General features: G+C 32.2%; 2 protein-coding genes across 2 annotated transcripts; both read left to right on the top strand.

Moving 5' to 3' along the window:
• Positions 1 to 3: 3 nt before the first annotated feature.
• LOC106052240 (UBX domain-containing protein 7-like) lies at positions 4 to 17,875 on the top strand. Its single transcript, XM_056027231.1, has 12 exons — positions 4 to 108; positions 5,785 to 5,923; positions 6,033 to 6,100; positions 6,667 to 6,744; positions 6,999 to 7,105; positions 8,506 to 8,652; positions 9,341 to 9,431; positions 10,000 to 10,056; positions 10,910 to 10,983; positions 14,011 to 14,680; positions 14,801 to 14,880; positions 15,326 to 17,875. The coding sequence occupies exons 1-12, from the start codon at positions 45 to 47 to the stop codon at positions 15,482 to 15,484; spliced, it is 1,734 nt and encodes a 577-aa protein (XP_055883206.1). The 5' UTR covers positions 4 to 44; the 3' UTR covers positions 15,485 to 17,875.
• Positions 1,005 to 4,855, top strand: LOC129925873 (uncharacterized). Its single transcript, XM_056027230.1, has 2 exons — positions 1,005 to 2,666; positions 2,786 to 4,855. Exons 1-2 carry the CDS (start codon positions 2,002 to 2,004, stop codon positions 4,578 to 4,580), a joined length of 2,460 nt encoding a protein of 819 aa, XP_055883205.1. The 5' UTR covers positions 1,005 to 2,001; the 3' UTR covers positions 4,581 to 4,855.
• Positions 17,876 to 21,041: the final 3,166 nt, after the last annotated feature.

Here is a 21,041-nt window from a genome sequence, read left to right as displayed (position 1 = left end):
TGACTTTTTAGTTGGTAGCATCTGGCGGAAATCGACAATCTGTCATGGCTACCTCCAGTAGTCATTCAATGAATTCCGATTTAATAGATAAATTTATTGCAGTTACTGGTTAGTATTTAGTATTTTAAATTATTCTTTAATATTTGACTGAATAAAAGTGAATTAAATTACCAAATTATATCTAAACATAGAGTTTTTGAATAGATCTACAGTTATTCCTCGATAATCCATAGTCTAGTAGACTACAGACTCAGTAACAGTAACAGACTGAGACTTTAGTCAGTAGACTTGTCGGTAATAGTTTAGATGCCCAGATATCTTTACTGACCACCATGTTGTTTTTAAGCATATTTATCTCCCTTATCTATATTGAAGAGATTTTTGTTCTAATGCTGTCAACTTATGAATTTTTAAGTGTATTTACTGAAATGAAGGTCTAAAAAAAATGTTAATATTATTAATTATTAATAAATTGATGAAGTTGTTTTCTTTTTTTCAATAACTTTTTTTGAAGAGTTTTTTGTTCTTATCACTTATGCCCTTGCCTTATCCTCTTATGGCATTTATAAGGCTTATGCCTATGCTATCATTTTAAATGAATTTAATATTAGATCTAAAATCTAAACTAATAGCTGCTAGAAAGAAAGACAAAACAGCAACAGAAAAATGTTGGCAAGTAATTTAAAGGAGATAGTCTAGTATTAAGCCTTAAAACCAAATTGGCATATTTCCATTGACAATATATGGTAATAAGAAATAAAACTTAAACTTAAAAATATATATTTTAAAAACTATTTATCTCTGAGGAAATCAAATTACATATTTGTAATCTGCATTTTTTTCTGCATATTCTTAAAATATAAGAGAAACCTGATTTTGCGTTTCTAGTCACGTAAACTAATACCGACTTGTCTTGTGACTTGACTAAAAGTAGTAAAAAGAGTCTAGATCTATCAAAGAGTCTTACTTAAACTTATTAAGACTTAAGTTATAGATTCTAATTAATATTATGACTTAAAGGGAAACTCCGATGGTTTTTCAAATTTGAGTTATTGACTTAGATCTATTTAAATTCTGTGTAAAAAGTTGTTTTATACTCTATTAGTATTAGTAAAGATTTTACCATTTTTTATTTAAATGCTTAGGCTTAGAAACATTTATTAATATATTTAATAAATTAGACAGTAGATTCTTGACATCTCCAAAAAAACGGGGTTCTGTGAGATTTAGTTTTTAGGTTAGGCAAACATCACTTCCCTAAACAATACTGAAAGGGAAACTCGATTTAACCAATCATATATCGCTTCTTTCTTACAGTAGCTGCAGTGATGGGAATTTTCCGACAATTGTCGGAATTCCGATAATTTCGTCCGATCCCGTTTGTCCGAAAAAAGATCCGACGAATTTTTCCCGCCGACATTTCTGAAAAAAAAAAAATCCGATTTTTTTTTTTTTTTTTTTTTTTTTTTTTTTTTTGCGATTTTATTATATTCCCTTTAATGAAAAAATGCGAAATAAGACTGTAATATCGTCCGATCCATTATGTCCGACAATAAATCCGATTTTTTCCCCAATATTTTATTTTTAAAAAATCCGATTTTCTTTTTAAAACAAAAAAATCGATTTTGTTATATTCCCATTAATGAAGAATGCGAAATGAAATACTGTAATATCTTTTGCACACGCGCACATCCGATATTAGTCTATTTAAATCTACAAGGTAGAAAAAATCCCACGCAAAACTTTTAAAATCTCGATCTTGTTTTCACTAGAGAGAACTAGTCGGGTTTCTAGATCTATAGTGAATGATTGCGCATCAATTTGGTTTTGAAGATCTAGATTTAGATCTAGATCTATTTTTGTTCTTTTATTTTTTTCATGGATTATTTCTTTGCGTGCAGTTCGCGCATTAAATCTTTTCTAGATTAGATCTACTAGATCTAGTTTAGTTTCGTTTTCTTATGCTGACATTGTGAGATCTTGTTCAAAGTTGTTTTTAAAATGTCAGGCAGTGACGGTAGTGTTAAAATTAAAATAGTAAACAGAGAAAGCGCTTGTATAAAACAAATTGACAAAAATGTCAAGAATAAATTTAAATGGGTATGGATGGAGGAGAAAGATTGTATGGGCGACTTTCTTTCCAGCTATATTAGGAAATTAGAAGATCCTGGGGTCGCCTGGTGCATCATTTGTAAAGAAAAAATAAAGTATGGTTCTGCTGGGAAAAAAGTTATTAAAATTCACGCAACTTCTAAAAAGCATCAAAGTACAAGGTCAACTCTTAAATCTTCAAGTAGCCTCCCAGCATTGTTTCAAAACAGAAAAAATCTTGAACAGGCAGTGACTGAGCCAATACAAACTATCTATGGTTTAGCACCTAATGTTTTACAAGCCCAGTGTTCTACATTGTGTAATGAGCCTGCAACAGCTGTATATGTAAGCATGAAAGATAGGGTGTCACACCAGGAAGCCTTACTATGTAGTTTTATTGCTGAGCATTCTCTGCCACTTAGCATTGCTCCTCACTTGGTTGCTCTAGCTCAAGAACTCAGCAGAGATTCTAAAGCTCTGTCACAATTGTCTATGGATAGAAAATCTACATCTTACAAACTTCGAGATGGACTTTCTTCTGTGTTTCACAAAAGATTAGTTGCTGATATGAAAAGGTAAGTTAATTTTATTTCTTTCAAGAACGTAACTTTTATATTTAATTTAGAACTATTCTAGATCTAATTATTGTAAAATTTTCAATGCAACTAAGATCACATCTTTTCTTTCTAAACAGATATCCATTTTCACTCAATCTGGATGAAGCAACCAGTCAAGGAAGTAAACAACGGATTCTCAACATTTTGGTATCATTTTTCAATAAGGAAGAAAGTGTAGTACACCTCTATGCCTCAATTCATTTAACTACAGTAAATGCAACCACTGTTTACAATGCTGTTATGCAGCAGTTCACTAAAGATGACATTCCAGTTAGTAATTTAGTTTCATGTCTTACTGACTCAGCTAGCTACATGACTGGATGTAAACAAGGTTTTTTAACTAAGCTAAAGACCATTGCTCCAAAACTTTTAGATATTGATAATGATGTTTGTCATCATGTCCATAATATTGTGAAATTGTTTTGTCAACATTTTGATAAATTTGTAGAAAATCTACTTGATGATCTTCACACTGATTTCAATTTTGGTAGTGACCTCAATTCTTTCTTAGAAGACATATCATTATCATTAGGTAAAAAGTATTACAGACCAAAGGAAAGAGTTCCACATAGGTGGCTATCTGTATTGGATTGTTCAGTAGATCTTGTTGATAACCTAGAACCTCTAACAGTTTTTTACTATGCCTGGCTAAAAGCTGAAGATAAAATGGCTTACAATAGTGTAATTATTAATATTCTTAAGAATATTTCTAAAGACAGTAGAAAAAATATTTATTCAATTTTGTCTTCTTTGAGATGTAAAACATTAACACCTGCAGGAAAAGCAAGAAAAGTTAGAATTTATGAAAAATTGTTTTTCTCTAGACCTAAACTGGACCAGCTTTTAAATTTGTATTTGGGAGTCTTGCCATTGTTTAAATCTTTTATATTGTTATTTGAATCAAAAGAACCAAGAATTCATCTGCTTTTTGATGAGCAAATTCAACTTATCAAAAATTTTTTAATTTGTTTTGTAAAACCTGAGACAGTTAGAGATTTTGATTTTTCCAAAGTAGCAGATTTTGATTTAGACAAAGATGTTTTTTTAAACTATTCATTACTGTATACTGGACAATCTAAAGTAAATGTTTCAGAAATGTTTCTCAATCAGCTTTTAGTGGCATACAAAGACTGTGCCAAATATATGTTGCAAAAGTTTGCTTTAAAAAATAAAACTCTTAGATTACTCAGGGCAATAAACCCTGGTACAGTTGGACACTCCCAAAATATGAAGATGTTGTGCCAACTAGCAGAGAAAATGCCATTTTTTAACTGTGAAGAAGTTGCTGCTGTTCAAGAGGAGATAAGACAGATCCAAATAGACAGCAGTCTCCAGTCAAAAGACTTTGCTAAGGACAGAATTGATCACTGGTGGGCTATTTATTTTAAAAGCCACCCAGACCAATATCCTCTTTTTTTTAAAATGATTAGTGGCTGCTTAAGTATTTTTAGTGGGCCCAGAGTAGAGAGCTCCTTCTCATTTATGAACAGTTTGATTACTAAAAAAACAAACAGAATGGTGTGTCAAACTTATGAAGCATTTCAAAAAGTCAGATATTTTTTACAATCAAAACACACAACTTCTCTCAAGTTGTTCCACAGAGAAGATGTTGCCACAACACCTGTTGATAAGGCATTAATTTTTCATGTACAGACTGCATGGACCAGATATAAAACTAGACTCCAGGCTCAGCAAGAAGAGAAAAAATCTAAGTTCTCCCATCTTAATGTACAAAAGATTGTTCATAGTAAAACAAATGTACATGCATTGGTTGAAAACATCAAATCAAAGTTGAAAGCCAGAGCTTTGCCTAAAAAAAGGAAACCTCATAATTCAACTCCAACAACTTCAAAAAAGATAAGAACCAAATGATGACTCAGACTCTGTTATATTTTTTTTATATCATTGTGGATACAATTAAAGTATATGTCTTTATTTGTGGAATAAATAATCTTATTTTATATCATGCATAGTGTAATTATTAACATTATTTAAAGTCTCATTATAAATGTACTGTTTAGTTTTTAAAAAATATTCATCAGCTTCTTTTTTTGAAGCAGCTGCGGTATGCCGCGAGTAGACAAACGCTGGTGTATAAAATTTCCTAAAATTTTTGCAAAGTCAGTTCCCATCACTGTAGCTGTCAGGCTACATATACCAAAAAGCAGTAGGATAACCAACTCGAGAGAAAAAAGTAACATTTTAATCTAATAGAAGCCTCTCCCTGTCCCAAGAAGTAAATAGATCGTGTGTCTGACTGATTAGAACAAACTGGTCAGTGTAAGGCTAGTCTAGACTACATGTAGTCAGTCATGACAAGACAACCAAGCGACAGTGTTTGTTGTGTGTTGAGTGGTCAGGCGAGAAAATACACACTGCCGTGGTTAGTCAAGCATATAAATCTACTTTTAACACGCATTTTTTTCGTTGCTTACAAGGCTTAGATATATTTCTTTTACGAGAATGTAAACTTTACTGTATGGTTTTCCGTTATTCAGTAAGTCAATAGATTAAATTAATAGGTTTGTGTGATGTCACAGAGAAACCTGGTGGATGCGCAGAAAAATTACGCCAGAAAAACATCAATTACTAAGTTATTATTGCAAATATAAAAAAAAAAAGAGTAATATATTCATTATCTGTAAATCCAAACACATATTATACTAAAAATTGTCAAAACCATTGGAGTTTCCCTTTAAGTTTAAGACTAGTCTAGTAGACTTACTAATTTAAGTCGTAGAGTACCTAGAGAGTAGACCCTAGAGTCGCCCTAGACTCTAGACTTGGTCTAGATCTAGACCTAACTTAAATTATAAAAATACTAAAATAGGCCTAATATTAGAGTTAGAGTAATTATAAATATAGATTATTATTTAGATCTATATTATGAACTATTTAAAACTATTTATTTTAAAAAATAAAACAATCTACTTAATCTACTATAAACATGAACGTGTAAAAATATTTATTTAAAAAACAACAACTCTATATTGTCTATATATAGTTCACATTTAAAATATATTTCCTTTTTTTAAATACTTTTCTTTTATTTTTATTATCCTTTAATGTCTTCAAGGTGCAACTCGAAATGTTGCAAGGAACTTATTGGAAGCTTGTGCTGGTAATCTTGACATGGCAGTTGGCATGCATATGGACAATGATGGGGTTGGTCCTGCTGTTCCTGAAACTATACCAGAATCTCTTTGTAATGAAAGGTAAGAAAGTTGTCTTAATATCTCAGCTCACTTGTTTGGCATGTAGTTTGTAGTCTTGCTCTTCTCTGTGCTAGTTGTTATCTGTGTTATCTAATTTTGTCTGTTCCAGTGACAATGTTAGAGCTCCAATACCACAGAAAACTGAAGTACTTATTGAAGATGATCCAGGTGTAGCAGGTACCAGTTTCACTGTACTTTTAAAGAATAGTAAAGGGAAGGGGGGTAGAGAAAAAAAAGAAAAGGGTGTAAATAATGTCTTATGATACTTTAAAGTTATTTACCTTGTTGTTGAAATGTTTCCTACACACACAAATGTCACAGATGAATGGAAACAAAGTTAACAAAATACATGTCTTCAAAGCATAGATCAGATATAATCTAAACATAAAATTGTAAATCTCCAATTTAAAATAATTATATGCCTGAGAAAGTCTTGTCTGGTTTGGACTGGTTATGTTCTATCACAAGGGTGAAGCCGTAAACCATATCCTTTTTGAATGCCCCTTCCTAATCCACCTTAAGCAGACCCTACTACCACTCCAGCCCAACATAACTAACACCCTGTACGGCAGTGCTGAACAACTGAAAAAAATTGCATACTATTTTTCCTTTGCACAGTCTGCAAAAGAGTTCACAGCTCAGCAGCAAAAAGCTGGCTAGAAGAAGAAGAATGTTCTATCACCACAATTATTAATAGAAACCAGCTTTGTTCTAAATATATGTTAATGTATCTTTCTGAGCAGGTGCATGGAGAATGAGAAGGCCCAGACGACAGGTACCCTCAGTATTTGATGGATTCAGAGACTTTCAAGCTGAAGCTTGTGGGTATATTCATTAAAAACAAAATTTAACAACTATATCAACATTTACTTTCACATTCAATAACTATCTTATCAGTAGTATATTTTCTTTTTAATTAGTAGCCTACTTTTAGACACTTGGTTCTGTAGAACTAAAATTAAATGTAACTATTATAGCTGCTTAGCCATCTTCTTTGACTTTTTATGTATAGTCTTTTTGGTTATTCGTTAGGAAAATATGAGCTAAATCTTTTGATATGAAATTTGATTTGCAGATGATTATGATGAATCCCTGAGAGGTAAAAAGCCATCAAAAAAGAGAAACCTAGAGGATTTGTTCCGCCCACCCATAGACATAACTTATAAAGGTACCTTTCAAAGTGTAAGTAAGCACTTTTAAAATATGTGCATTGTCCCATTTTTTAACACTTGACTACTGTGTTAAGTTTCTGTTTAATAAGAAACTGTTAGTTAAACATTAAATCTTCTTCCAATTTGTAGAATTGATAAACATACTTTGTCTTTATTCTGAAAGTTAATATCAATTTTTAAAGAAGTCTTTAATTAGCTCCATGACTTGCAATGGTTTAAGGCCTATTAGACTAGCTTTGAGATTTCGAATGATACTTTACAAGTAAGCTAGATCAATTAGGCTATAATTTTATAGTAGATCTATATAAGTTGCCCAAGTGCTAGAAGATTAATTACTTTTTAAAAATGTTTTGGATGTTCCTTCAGAATTGAAGATTATTAATTACATCTTAGTCTAAACCTCCCACAGTATGGTAGGGGATAGTGGCAGGCAGGGTTAAAATCCAGGACCATGGCAGTCCAGACCGCATGCCACACGTCCAGGTAGCATTACTGTTAGAGAGTCTGAAGATAAATGTCTGGAATTCCTTTTTTCAAAAGTTGTATGAATCATGTTATGTACATTTCATAGATATAAAAACTTTATTCAGAAATTTAGTCACTATCTAGCCACTAAATCAGGTCGCGGTTCAGTTTCTCCATTCTTACTTACATACTTGAATCTCCTGCGCCATATGCCACATTGTGCTGCAAGCTGTCTTCACAAAGATATGTCAATGTCCGAAGCCTCTTCCCACCTGGGTGTCCACTTCTCTGAGGTCTTCCATGAAAGTGTGGCACCAATTTATACGAGGACGTCCCTGTTTGCACTTTCCTCGTATTGGCTTCCATGTCATCACAACTCTTGGTATACGTAGTTCATTTTGTTGGAGGGCATGTCCCGCAAACCTCATGCGACACTCTGTCACAACCTCATTAAGTGGTTGACTTCCAGTTCGGCATAGGACTTCCTAGTTTGCCACCCCCCTCACAGACGGAATCAACTGCCTCTCCTTGTTCATCTCAATATCTGTCTGTTATTAGTCTTCAACGGTGCACACCAAGAAGAATCGGCTGCCTGGTATGCCCTGTGGACTGTTTTTTATTTTTTTTATGTTGGCAGGTTTGAATCCTGCCTGCTGCCAACCCCGACCCCAATCGTCTTGCTGAAGTGTAAGCTATGATATAATAATTAACACTTCTAAAGGAAAAACATGTTGAACAAACAAATTACCAAAGTAAACCAGCAAAGAGAATTTTTGTTTTTCCTGCTCATATATACATGACATCATAATTCTTTTTTTTTCCATGATCTGACATGCCCCATTAGTTCTTGTTTTTTTTTTTTTTTTTTTCTATTTTGTTGATACCTTTTTTTATACAATGAAAGCTTGTGCAGAAGATTTTGTAATATTTTCTTTTACTGTTCAGGCTAGAGATGCTGGCTCATCCCAAAATAAATGGTTGCTGGTTAATGTCCAGAATGTTCAAGAGTTTCCTTGTCAACTGCTCAATAGAGATGTCTGGAGTAACATAGAGGCACGAAGTATTATCAAGAAACATTTCCTTTTCTGGCAGGTACTAAACATTTCACATTTTGCTAAGTTACTTAAAACTGGTCATTTTCACCATTAGAAATAAAATCTTCATAGAGATTTTACAAGCTTGTTAAAAGTTAAGACAGTTTTAACGCTTTCTCTCCTAATTGACAATGCCACCATTGATTTGAACCCATTAAACTAAATGAATTTTTGAATTTATAAACTTTAATTTGTGTTGTGTAAAAAGAGCATGCATTCTCCTATAATTTGATACCAAATATAAAATTTTTTTGATAACAAACAAAAAAGTCATTGAAGTTTAGTCTGAACAAGATAGTGAAACACAAATGAGCAAAATGAATAATACTATTGGAAGGAGGAAAATAATTACAGAGAGGAAGACTTAACATGATTTATGACTTTGTGAATTTAACAATAATAATTGAAAATTGGATTATATTTAAATAACTAATTTATATATTATCTGATTTTTATTACTTATATATTTGTTGTCAGATATATATATATATATATATTTTTTTTTTTTTTTTCTATAATCCTTATCTAATTTTGGAATGGTTGAGGTCATTGATAAAGCAATTAAAATATCTATTTCTTTAATCTTGAGATTCAGCTATTAATTCTGAGTGATTAAGTAATGTTGATGTCTTCATAAATCCAATGTCAACCAGATGTTCATCACTCCTATTTGCATGTGTTCTCAGGTTTACAATGACAGTGAAGAAGGAAAAAGATTCATGCAGTTTTACAAACTAAAACAATGGCCTTATGTTGCTGTGATTGACCCATTGACAGGTGGAGAAAAAACCTTTATAATTCTATCACACATCAAAGACAATTTCCAAATTCATGACAAAATATTCCTATGAATGTACACATTAAAAAAAAACATCCAAGCTCTTCATTATTGGCACTTATTTTATGTCTACCTTAGACTCCTAGACAGCATTCACTCTCACTATATTTCATTATATTAATTCTTACCATTTGTTCTTAAGTATTTTATACATTTATTTTTTTTTATACAAGCTCTTCAATTTCCAGATGTATTAAAAAAAAATAAGAATCTTATTCTTTTTTCTTCTTTGGTTTTGTGGAAAAAATGTTTTTGTTTGATTTAAAGATGTAGAGCCTAAAATACTACATGTGAATTTCTCTATGAATCAGAGGTCTGCAAAGGAAAGCAGCTCACTTATTATTTGAAATGCCTCATGCGATGTTCAGTTAGTCATCACATAAACCAGCTTTTTAAAAATTTTGTCAGCTGCGCTCACGAAGGCTGTAAAATCTTAAATAATATATTTTCTATGTATTTAAACATAACTTTGATAATTTATATCTATTTGTACATATCTTTCCTCAGGAGAAAATCAAATTGTTTGGAATAAAATATCTGATGGTGACACATTTTGTAAACTAGGTTAGTCTTAAAATTCTTGTAGTGAACATGATTTTTTTTAAAATCAGTTGTCGTTCTTCTTCTGTTTGCATGTGTGTAAGTCATTGTGAGAATGTGTCCACTGTATGTTAAGTATCTGTATTGTATTAACTCATTAAGACAAAAGAGAAACATAGGTTTTTGGCTTTAAAGTTTATAATCTAAAGATATTATGATAGTTAGTAGATGTCTTGCAGATATGAATGACATATTAGTACACTAAAGTATAATTTTTTTAAATGTACTCTACAATATTGCTTACATTTTGTTTTGGGGTTTGATGCTGTAAATTAATGGATAAGAAGCTTTGGGGATACAGTCAACAGGCAACCTGCTGTTTAAAATGTTCTTGTCATTTTTTTACTCTTCATCTAGTAGTTGAACATAAGTTGTACTTGTGTGTGTCTCTTGTAGTTGAACATAAGTTGTACTTGTGTGTGTCTCTTGTAGTTGAACATAAGTTGTACTTGTGTGTGTCTCTTGTAGTTGAACATAAGTTGTACTTGTGTGTGTCTCTTGTAGTTGAACATAAGCTGTACTTGTGTGTGTCTCTTGTAGTTGAACATAAGTTGTACTTGTGTGTGTCTCTTGTAGTTGAACATAAGTTGTACTTGTGTGTGTCTCTTGTAGTTGAACATAAGTTGTACTTGTGTGTGTCTCTTGTAGTTGAACATAAGTTGTACTTGTGTGTGTCTCTTGTAGTTGAACATAAGTTGTACTTGTGTGTGTCTCTTGTAGTTGAACATAAGTTGTACTTGTGTGTGTCTCTTGTAGTTGAACATAAGTTGTACTTGTGTGTGTCTCTTTTACTAATATTATATTTTGCATTGAACAGCTCAAAATTTTCTAAGCTTGAGTCCTGTTCCAAACTCTGGTTTAGCATCACCACCTGCTAAGAGGCTTAAAAGGGTAAGTAATGATACATACAGTTTTCTGTCTGTAAGTACAAGTTTCAGCATCACATATAGCATTGTATTAACTCTAGACTTTTATCTAGACCACCAAACTTGTTAAACACATGGCTTGTAACAAATTTTTTTTTTGTAACTCAGTCCAATTTTATATGAGGGATTTGAGTTATGATTTATTATCCTAATTAAAGATCTGATTCCCTCCCCATCAGAATTTACAATTAAAATATTCCATTGCGCAGCAAAGTATCTTGGTGCTATCTCTCACTTGTGTATATTTATAATGTTCTGACCTATTTAATTTGTCGACATTGGAGTTTTTTTTTTGTAGATTATTTCCATTCAATATAAACATCCATTTTAAGATAGTCTTTTGGTTAATGCCTTTTGGAGAGTGAAGGGGCACTGCTTACTATTTTGGGCACGACATGGCCTAAATTGTGCCGATGTGCCAAAACCCCAAAATATCAAAAAGTAAATAGCTTACTATTTTACAGCTATGGTAAGTCCCCTATCCTATAGGGGTGATCACAGTATGTTAAAGCCAATATTTTTCAGCAAGTTCAAAGGAGAATGGACTAACAGAAATGCTCCTTGGAAATGCTTTAAAGACTATCTCAGGCACCAGCTTGCCTTAACTAATGTAAAGGAGAACCCCTGGTACCAAGCTACTTCTAAAAGAGCTGAAGATTTCTAACATATGGGTTAAGGGTTAGGATACACATAGGAGACCAAAAGGACAACTATTGCTGAAAACAGGCTTATACAATGCAACAGAGAACTTAAGGGTTTAGTTTGTATTGGGTTTTATAAAATATGTAGGTCACACCTAGGACTTCATAGCTACGTGAAATACTGCTCTCTATCTAAATCTTCAAACTGAAAAAAAAAGCCACTTTAATTGTACATTAAGCATAAGCTTTTTCTATTTAACATTATAAAGTTTGCATGGCATTGCATTCTGTTTGCTTTGTCAGTATTTTATTGTGCTTGTCATAGCTACAACTTTTCTCTATTCAAATGGGATAACAATTGAATATGAGTAGATGCTTAGTTTAACTCATTGAGTGCAGTGTTTTTTGTTTTTAAAAAAAGCTACTTTTTTGGAAAAAAAAAAGAAAATGTTCCAAACATGCCTAAAACAAAAATTTATTATTCAAGTACCAATAAAGCTGTAGTAACAATTTGGTATCAAAGTAAAGGTAAATGAATGGAGAATGTGAAAATGTAAACATCTTTCTATTTAAATATAAGATACAAATTATAATCTAAATAATATGACCCTAAAAAAAAAATGGATGCCAGCTTTAGAACTTCTGAGACCTAAATATAGATTTTGATCTTTGCATTACTGTTGAAAAATCATATTAGACTATTGACATCATTTTCAAAAAGAAATGTGATAAAACAGTAAATAAAAAATGATGAATCACTGATTATATTATTATTTTTACATGGCTTTTTAGTCAGAAAAAGGAAAAAAAATTGCACTATTTCTACCAATAACAATAGATACCAGTACTAAATCTATCAATCAAATGTACTAAGATATTATGTACATTTGAATCAATGGGATATAGATCTAGATTTATCTTCTTTTTCATTCTAATACTAGACCAGTGCAAGACATAGGCTAGCGAGAGATCAAAGCATAAATCTCTAACTAGCTGAAGGACAATAAAAATTCTAATTCATTATACCTAAGATTTAGACCTACATCATAATTACTATTCCTTTGTAATAAATTATGGATCTAGAATAGTTTTATATTTCACTTTTATTTAGTAGTAAACCTTTTGGAGTACTTACAAGACAGAGTGCAACTTGAACCTGTATAAGTAGGCCTATAGTCATGGTGATGATTTTTACTGATAAACAATACTAAATAACAATTGCTAGAAAATATACCAAGAAAAAGCCCAGCATGGTGGATGAATATTGGATTTAGATCTACCATTTCTGTTGTTTTCATTTATCTTAGGCTTAGATCTATAGGGATCTACCCAGGTGTAAAGATAAAAGCATAGATCTAGTCAACCTTTATCTACATTCCAGACCTAGCCTAAGCCTAAGGACAATACTAGATCTAAATGCTAATAATTTCCAAGTCTGTTTCATCCTATGCTAAATGTAGATCAAGATCTAAATCTTCATTATTACTATTCATAGAAGTATAAATAGAATTATAAAGCTTCTTCAGTTGTAAAAATTGTGGGTGTGTCTTGGACAAGCATAGCCATGTCCATTATGTTGTAGATTTTTACAGATAAACAATACTAAAACAAAAAAAAGAAAATGGGCAAATAATGCCCACAGTGGATGATTATTTGATGTAGATCTACCATTTCCTTTCTTTTTATTTATCATAAGCTTAGATCTAGAGATATATCTAGATCTAGAGTCTAAAACTAGAGATAAAAGCTTAGATCTAGTCAATCTCGATCTACACTCTACACCTACTGACCTAGCCTACTGACAATAATAGATTTAGATCTAAATACTAATAATATAGATATAAATACGCTAAATTTAAATTTAGACTTACCTGGATCTAATCTATATATCTAGATCAAATTCTTCATTATTACTATTTATTTGTGATAAATGTTAGAATAATTATAAAGTTTCTTCAGTAGTAAACATTGTGGGTGTGTCTTGGACTGGGGTAGTCATGGAGACGTTTTTTTACATCGTAAAAAAAAGTAAAAATAAATGTCTAAATAAAGCCAAAAGCTTCTAATTTCTATGTAAACAAAGGATGAAGAACTCTTTTATAAAGTAAAAATAGTTCCACTGTTGTTAGTTTAAAAGTTTAATTTAAAAATGCACCGAAACAAAGGTAGGATACGAACGTCTATGGGATAGACGTTTCGTGCGTTTAGGGGCAGTCAGACCATCTATGGATAGACTCTCCGCACTCATTGAGTTAATGTGTTTAAAGTAAAGGCATCTCATGACTAAAAAAAAATTTTTTTTTTTTTTTAAATTATTTTTCAACTAAAGCTATTGTAAAATCTTTTGCTAGGAACCTTCCATCATTGATGCCACAGAACAAGAACAGATGGAAGCAGCTATACAAGCTTCTCTGGTAGAGAACCAAGCTAAGCCCAGCTCACCACAGTATATAGAATCTGATTCTGATGCAGATCTACTAGAAGACTCTGATGTAGAAACATTTTCAGACTCGGATGAAGTCATTGTATCTTCTCCACCTAGGTCCAATGGACATTCTTCCTCTTCAAAAGTCAGTGTTTCCAAACAGTCCAGCAAAGATCTGACAAATCCTAAGCATGAACGTTTAAAGCAACCCTTACTTCCATCCTCCAGCCGGTTGCCGTCACCCTTTTCTCGTCCATCCTCATCTGCTCAATCTTCGTCCAGTAATTTATCCAGAGTCTCTAGTACCTTAGACATTTACCCACAGGAAAGTGTTGGCCCCAGTTCTAGTCCACGACAGAACATTTGGGCTGGCTCTTCCTCCCAACACACAGGGCATGACGCTCCCCTTGAAATAGACACTGATAGTTCTCTCATTGACATGATAGGCAGTAGAGAGGCTGAGGTGTGTACGCCAGATGTCTGTACATTGGATGACTCTCCATACAGTTCACAGCTTGCATTTGATTGCAGCTCTGACAGAACAGATGGAGTAGTTGATGAACATTCTTGGAAAATACATTGGGGTAACCCTGAAGGTTTGCATTTTTTTTTTCTTTTTCTGGTATCTTTTCTTCTCTAACTTTAATTATTTAATATTTTTAGATATGTAAAATAGTTAAGTACTTTTTCACAAAGATTTTTTTGTTTCCCTGCAGATCCAGTGAGTAAAATTTTAATGAGATATCCTGAAAACAAGAGAGAGCAAATTGAGTTACCCAACTCATCAAAACTAAAGGTAATACAAGGAAAGCCTTAAAATAAATCTGGCCTTTGGTTAAACCTTTTTTTTTAAACTTCCAAGATTATGGCTATTAATGAAACTTGTAATACTCCAGATATCTTTTTTTTTTTTTGGCATGGGGATCATTTCAATTTCTAATTTTTGTGCAACTGGCTGTATCACTACAAAAAGTACTATAGAACTGTCTGCTGTTTCACTGTGTGCAGAGGGGCCAGGTAGCAAGGGTTCATTCACTTGATAAGGGCCATAATGGGCAAAGCGGAACAACCACTAATGAAAAATGAATTTAAAAAAAAGATTCATTGCTTATTATTTAAAAAAAAATAATTTTGGTCTAAATATTTGTCCTTCAAAGAATTGTAATCTAATAAATTTAAAAATTTGATTTTTTAAAATTTGGTACCTGCATTAAAAGAAAGAAATATTCTTATATTTCCAGGCCTTATTTGTTCTATGTGCTGCTAAAGGTTTTTCTGCTGATAAGTTTGAACTTGTGACAAACTTCCCTAGGCGTAAGCTCTCCCAAATGGATGGAGAGACTACATTAAAAGAGATTGGACTATACCCACAAGAAACAGTTTTTGTTCAAGATATTTAATGTTTGTAATTTCACATAGTGATGAAATGATTTAGGTCAGAAATCTGAGAATTAATATTGCTTCAGTACTCGTGGTACTGATCAGGCAAATATTAGAACAAGTTACAGCAGAAGGAGTGCCAGACATTGTTCTGTAGTAAGTTATGTGTATGCTACATTTAGTATCAAAATGATTTTTTATTTATTATACCAGAATAATAACAGTGAGGAACTACTTGAGTAAGCCTATAGTTTTAGTAGCCTACAAAAGTAATAAGCCTACAAAAGTAATAAGGAAAACAAATTTAAAAAAAATTTAAAATGAGTGGCATATAGTAATTTTTTTGCAGCTCCTGAAAGGGGAAAAGCCACTATTTGTTTTGTGTTTCTGCCTGATGTCCGTCTGCTTGCCTGTCATGTTAAGATCTGAAAAAATTGTTCATTTTCATATTTTGCAGCTTGCAAAGATCTTGTGCTGGGGCTACTTTTTATCTTCTGAAAAACTAACATTTTGTTTTTTAGATTAAATATTAAAGTATTTGTTCCTTTAAAAATATAGAATTCACCATTTAAAAACTACTATTTTACTAGTTAAAAAAAGGGGGAGCGCTATATTAAGTATGGGAGTTTATTTCTTATATATTTTATATTTACACAAACAGCTTTGTTATTCACAATAAAATGTTGTAAAAGTTTTTTTTTAACTAAAAAGTGCAATCTACAGAATATTTTTTGTTTTGAATAGAAAGAATGCATTTTGTGTCTATGTAATTGAATATATTTTAAAACAAGTTTTACTACGAAGTGTTTCATGTATTGTTGGTGCTACCACATCAGCTGATCTCTTCAGACCAAAGGGAAGGGCTCTTACATAGGCCTTGAACAAGAGATTGGCCCTTCACCAAACATCAGTTAAATAATCATTTAATAACATCCATTAGGCCAGGCTTACGCTGAACCGTAATCTTATAACAATCATTTCATTGAATTCATGAATATCATCAAAGTAAAAATAATAATGACAACATTAATATATCTCTATACCCTGCGGTATCATGCTGTTTGCCGGACTAATAATACAATCATAACGGCAACACTTTTGACCCACACGTTTCTTTTGTATGAACAGAGGTAGGTTTGTGGTTGTTGATAGTTTGTAGCTCATAGCTTCGGATATTAATGCTGAGACTGTCTGGGTGAACCACTTTGGGGACAGCTTATGAATTTGTATTTCCACACAAAATCTTTAGTTTTTATTTCTTATTCTTTGCAAGCTGAGGCTTTTATATTAGCATGGCAATCTGATTTGGAGAGTAATCAATTTAATTTGATATCCTTTAAATTTCAGGAAGTTAGGCAATTACACAACAGGATGATGTTTAAGTTAATCCATGATTGTACATGACCTTTCTAGAACATATACTAATAGTTTGTTATTCCTGAACATTCATGATTATATATAAACAAACCAATTTTGTTTGTAAACTTTTACAAAAAATAATGTCTTAATAAAATGTGCAGACATGAGGCTAGGCCAGTAACATTAGTTGCTTATGGTTGGTTGTAACATTTATTCATTTAATTTGTTTGTTTTCTTTAAAAAATGAAGGATATCTGATACATTTCTGTGAATGTGATAGAGTTGTCTGCTACTTCCTGCCCTCACTGTTCTGTTTGACCTGTTGTGCTCACTAAGCAGAGTCTGTGCTCCATCTGCCGGACTTGCATATTTCAGAGCTCACTGAGACCTGTTTTTTTTTATTTCAAAACATTTTTAAATTGCATTTTGATTGAATATGTAACATTGTGACTGTTCAGAGCTAATGGACTACAATTTATCTGGGTACAAATTAAATGAATTAAACAAGTTGCTTCTACATCTTCTGAAATTTGTTTCAATAATAAACAATTCTACCCCCCCCCTTTTTTTTTCTTTTTCTTTCTAATGTTGTAAAATGTATATTAGTGAACCGGTTCAAAAGGAATATACTTGAAGAAAACATCATAACCTCTCACCTTTATTAGATACATGTAATTAAAGTGATATCAATAAAACCCTAATCAATTAGACCAACAAGTAATTTGTTTGAATGTTTCTTGTCAGTCTGAATGTTGAATAAAACATTACTGTTACTGTATGATCATTAATGAGTTTATTATTTAAATTTCAACTGTAAATATTGTATGCATAAACAAATTAGTGTGTGTGTGGGTTTTGGATGTGTACAGCATTAATTGTTGTACAACATGTACATTGTGTGATGTCAGAGGTTGTGTACACACGAAGGTAGAGTTTTAACTTGTACAATGTTTATTATTATAACAAAGTTTTACTGTATGGCCTTGTTCAACAATATTTGTATTGTCAGCATTTGGTCTCAATCCACTGTACCATTAAACATTTTTAATTTATCATTGGATTTGTTTAATTCTTTTTACAATGAATACTCATGGGGTTTAAACCAAATGTTCTTGATATTAGATTCATAGCAATAAACATCAATACTAAATTTGATACAGATAGCTTTAAGAAAAAACATTCAGAACTTTTTACTTGTGAGAATTATAAGTAACACGCCTTTTTATGAGATAAACAAAAAAGTTAAAGGAGACTTATATCCTACCATGCCATTTGATGCATAGGGGAACACAGCCTTCAGATTTTAGGTCTTCTAAGAAGGTGCAACACAGTATTGGACGTGGAATGGTCTCTTCTTATGTTTTCAAAACTTACATTTTTCCCCCATCTAAACTCTCACCATGCTCAGCCTCAGAAAAATGGCAAGAATGAATGTCTTTTGGTTAGTTTGAAGTGGTTCAGTGATTGTAGAATACTAGTTGAATTTGTTGTTCAGTTATTCACACATCAGGAGTATTTACATTTTATAATATAGATTCTTTATTAAATATATTTGAGGCTTCTATGTAACATTAATAATGCTGAAGTCAAATCTTGATCATTATTTGGCTTTGAAATGAGAAATATTAATACCTTGTAATTGATATGAAGCAAAAAAGCCCATACCACAAAAAAGTTCATAATATAGATTCAAAGTAAGAACATCATAGCCAAAACCCCCGATAAAGGACATGACAGATCTCTTATTTGATTTTTTAAAATAGTTACAGGCAAAGAAGCTTTGAGGGCCGCTAAAAACAGAATATACAATATTATTATCTTTAAAGGGAGTTAATAATTCACAGTACTATAATTACAGCGTTCTCTCCCCTCGTCCATGATTTTAGCATCGCTTCTGTATGTAGAGCATCATTGTAGTTGTCATTGTGAAAAATGTGTATTACAGTATATTTAAGCTTTTCTAATAAAGTTATAAGCTTCACAGTTAGCCTTAGAAAAAATCATAGGTAGAGACTTTTAGGACTCATATATATAAACTTAAACTTTAAGCAATTCAATATAAAAAAAAACAAGGTTACAAAGACAGTTTGTGTGAAACACAAACTCAAAATTAGTCCCCAAAGTGGTCCACCTAGAGTCTTCACCAGGATTCGAACAGGGGATTTCCAGTTCCAAGTGCTTTATCCATCAGCCAACAGCATCTCCATATATTCATTTAGCGTACACATTATATTTTTTAAAACAATAATATTAACCTTATCCATACATTCAAAATTAATAACATGTTACATTGTAATAAAGAGAAAGTAAAAAAGATTTATTCTTCTAACAACGAGACTTCCCCTTCGCAAATAAAAATATCTCCATTGTCATTTGTCATACAAACTAGACATAGATCATATATACCTTAGATGCAAATGTTTTGTTATTAGATGGTTCAATTTTGGAAAAGAAAAACGTAGCCGTTGCATCAGAACTTTGAATGATCTAAAATATCATGATGTCCTATTTTCATTTTGTCTTTCTCTTCTAGTTTCTGAGATCTAAACAGGACGGACAGACAGTCAACACAAAACTAATAGCGTCTTGTCCACTTTCCGGGGGCCGCTAAAAATAAATCTTTAGACAGATAATATCTTCTGTAAACAATGTATGCACTAGAACGATTATTTTTCCTCTAAATAACTAATTGCATTGCAAAAATACAAAAGGAACATCCTTTACTAAGACCCATTCCACCCCCCCCCCAGAGAAAAAATCCTGGTTCCTATTTAAACGAATCTATAAGTCTACTTTGCTTTATACTATTCCAATGATGCGCAAATTGTTCATGGTCTTTTATGCGTCGGCTGTCTTGCAAGTCCAAACCGCGCTTTGGGTGGAGAGCACCATTCAATCACTGCCATATCTATCTATCTATCTATCTATCTATCTATCTATCTATCTATCTATCTATCTATCTATCTATCTATCTATCTATCTATCTATCTATCTAATCTATCTATCTATCTATCTATCTATCTATCTATCTATCTATCTATCTATCTATCTATCTATCTATCTATCTATCTATCTATCTATCTATCTATCTATCTATCTATCTATCTATCTATCTATCTATCTATCTATCTATCTATCTATCTATCTATCTATCTATCTATCTATCTATCTATCTATCTATCTATCTATCTATCTATCTATCTATCTATCTATCTATCTATCTATCTATCTATCTATCTATCTATCGATCTATCTATCTATCTATCTATCTATCTATCTATCTATCTATCTATCTATCTATCTATCTATCTATCTATCTATCTATCTATCTATCCCTTCAAATGTTCTAGAGTTACACTCTTGAATAATTATATATTCTATGTCTTCAAATGTTATTTTTCTGTGTTTCTAAGAGTGCTCTGCTTCTGTCTTGATAAATTCAAGCCGGATAAAGAAACATATTATTTAACATTTATGCATTTAACACATAAAGCACACTTCATCAGGAAAAGTTTAAAAAAAAATGGTCATTAGCATGTCTGCTGTCAAAGAACGGTTACTCTGGTTTCCCAACAAACCATTTCATGCCTGCGGCTTCCTAGCCCTTCATTTGGTGGGGGCTCAGAAATTACAGAGTCGTCAGCCAGAAACATCTTAAACCTCGGGTCACCAGTTTAAAGGAACCGGTCGTATGCAGACATTCGCGTTGACCTTCGCTGCTGGCAGAAGAGAGCTACTGGGATAATTACCAACAATTAGTTGGCTCAAGGACAAGAACCCGATCTCGGGTTATCGCAGACACCTAATTATCTCCCCTGCCTATTCATTATGCTAATTTCGAGACTATTTCAACGATCAAGGTTTAACGAGCCTTTTATTCTCACAATTGTTGTCGCTTGGATTTTTAAAGATGGCTAGTTCCTTCCTAAACGTGAAGCAGACGATGTTCATTTGGCGCCAGTTGGTTAGAATTAAGACTTTTTTTTTTGGTCCTTATCAGAGTTTTTAGCTCAAGAAATGACAGTCCCTTAATAACTTTGTCATATCTCTCTCATTGTCTTTTTAAGATGTGACGTGAACTTTAAACAAACAAATAGACGAACGTTCTATGGTGGAAGTGTCTTGTCAAGATTAAGTCTTCGAATCAAACCTGGAAAAAGTGTCTTGTTAAGATTAAGTCCTCGAATCAAACCTGGAAAAAGTGTCTTGTTAAGATTA

This window comes from Biomphalaria glabrata, chromosome 4 (genome assembly GCF_947242115.1).
Source record: "Biomphalaria glabrata chromosome 4, xgBioGlab47.1, whole genome shotgun sequence".
NCBI classification, from domain to species: Eukaryota; Metazoa; Mollusca; class Gastropoda; family Planorbidae; genus Biomphalaria; species Biomphalaria glabrata.
Note: the sequence above shows the minus strand (reverse complement) of the source record. Positions and strands in the feature narration are given on the sequence as shown.

Coding starts and splice junctions, on each gene's coding strand:
- LOC106052240 (XM_056027231.1), top strand. CDS start 45: ATGGCTACCTCCAGTAGTCATTCAATGAATTCCGATTTAATAGATAAA. Junction 7,106..8,505: donor ATAAAGGTACCTTTCAAAGT/GTAAGTAAGCAC, acceptor TTTACTGTTCAG/GCTAGAGATGCTGGCTCATC. Junction 14,681..14,800: donor ACATTGGGGTAACCCTGAAG/GTTTGCATTTTT, acceptor GTTTCCCTGCAG/ATCCAGTGAGTAAAATTTTA.
- LOC129925873 (XM_056027230.1), top strand. CDS start 2,002: ATGTCAGGCAGTGACGGTAGTGTTAAAATTAAAATAGTAAACAGAGAA. Junction 2,667..2,785: donor TTAGTTGCTGATATGAAAAG/GTAAGTTAATTT, acceptor CTTTCTAAACAG/ATATCCATTTTCACTCAATC.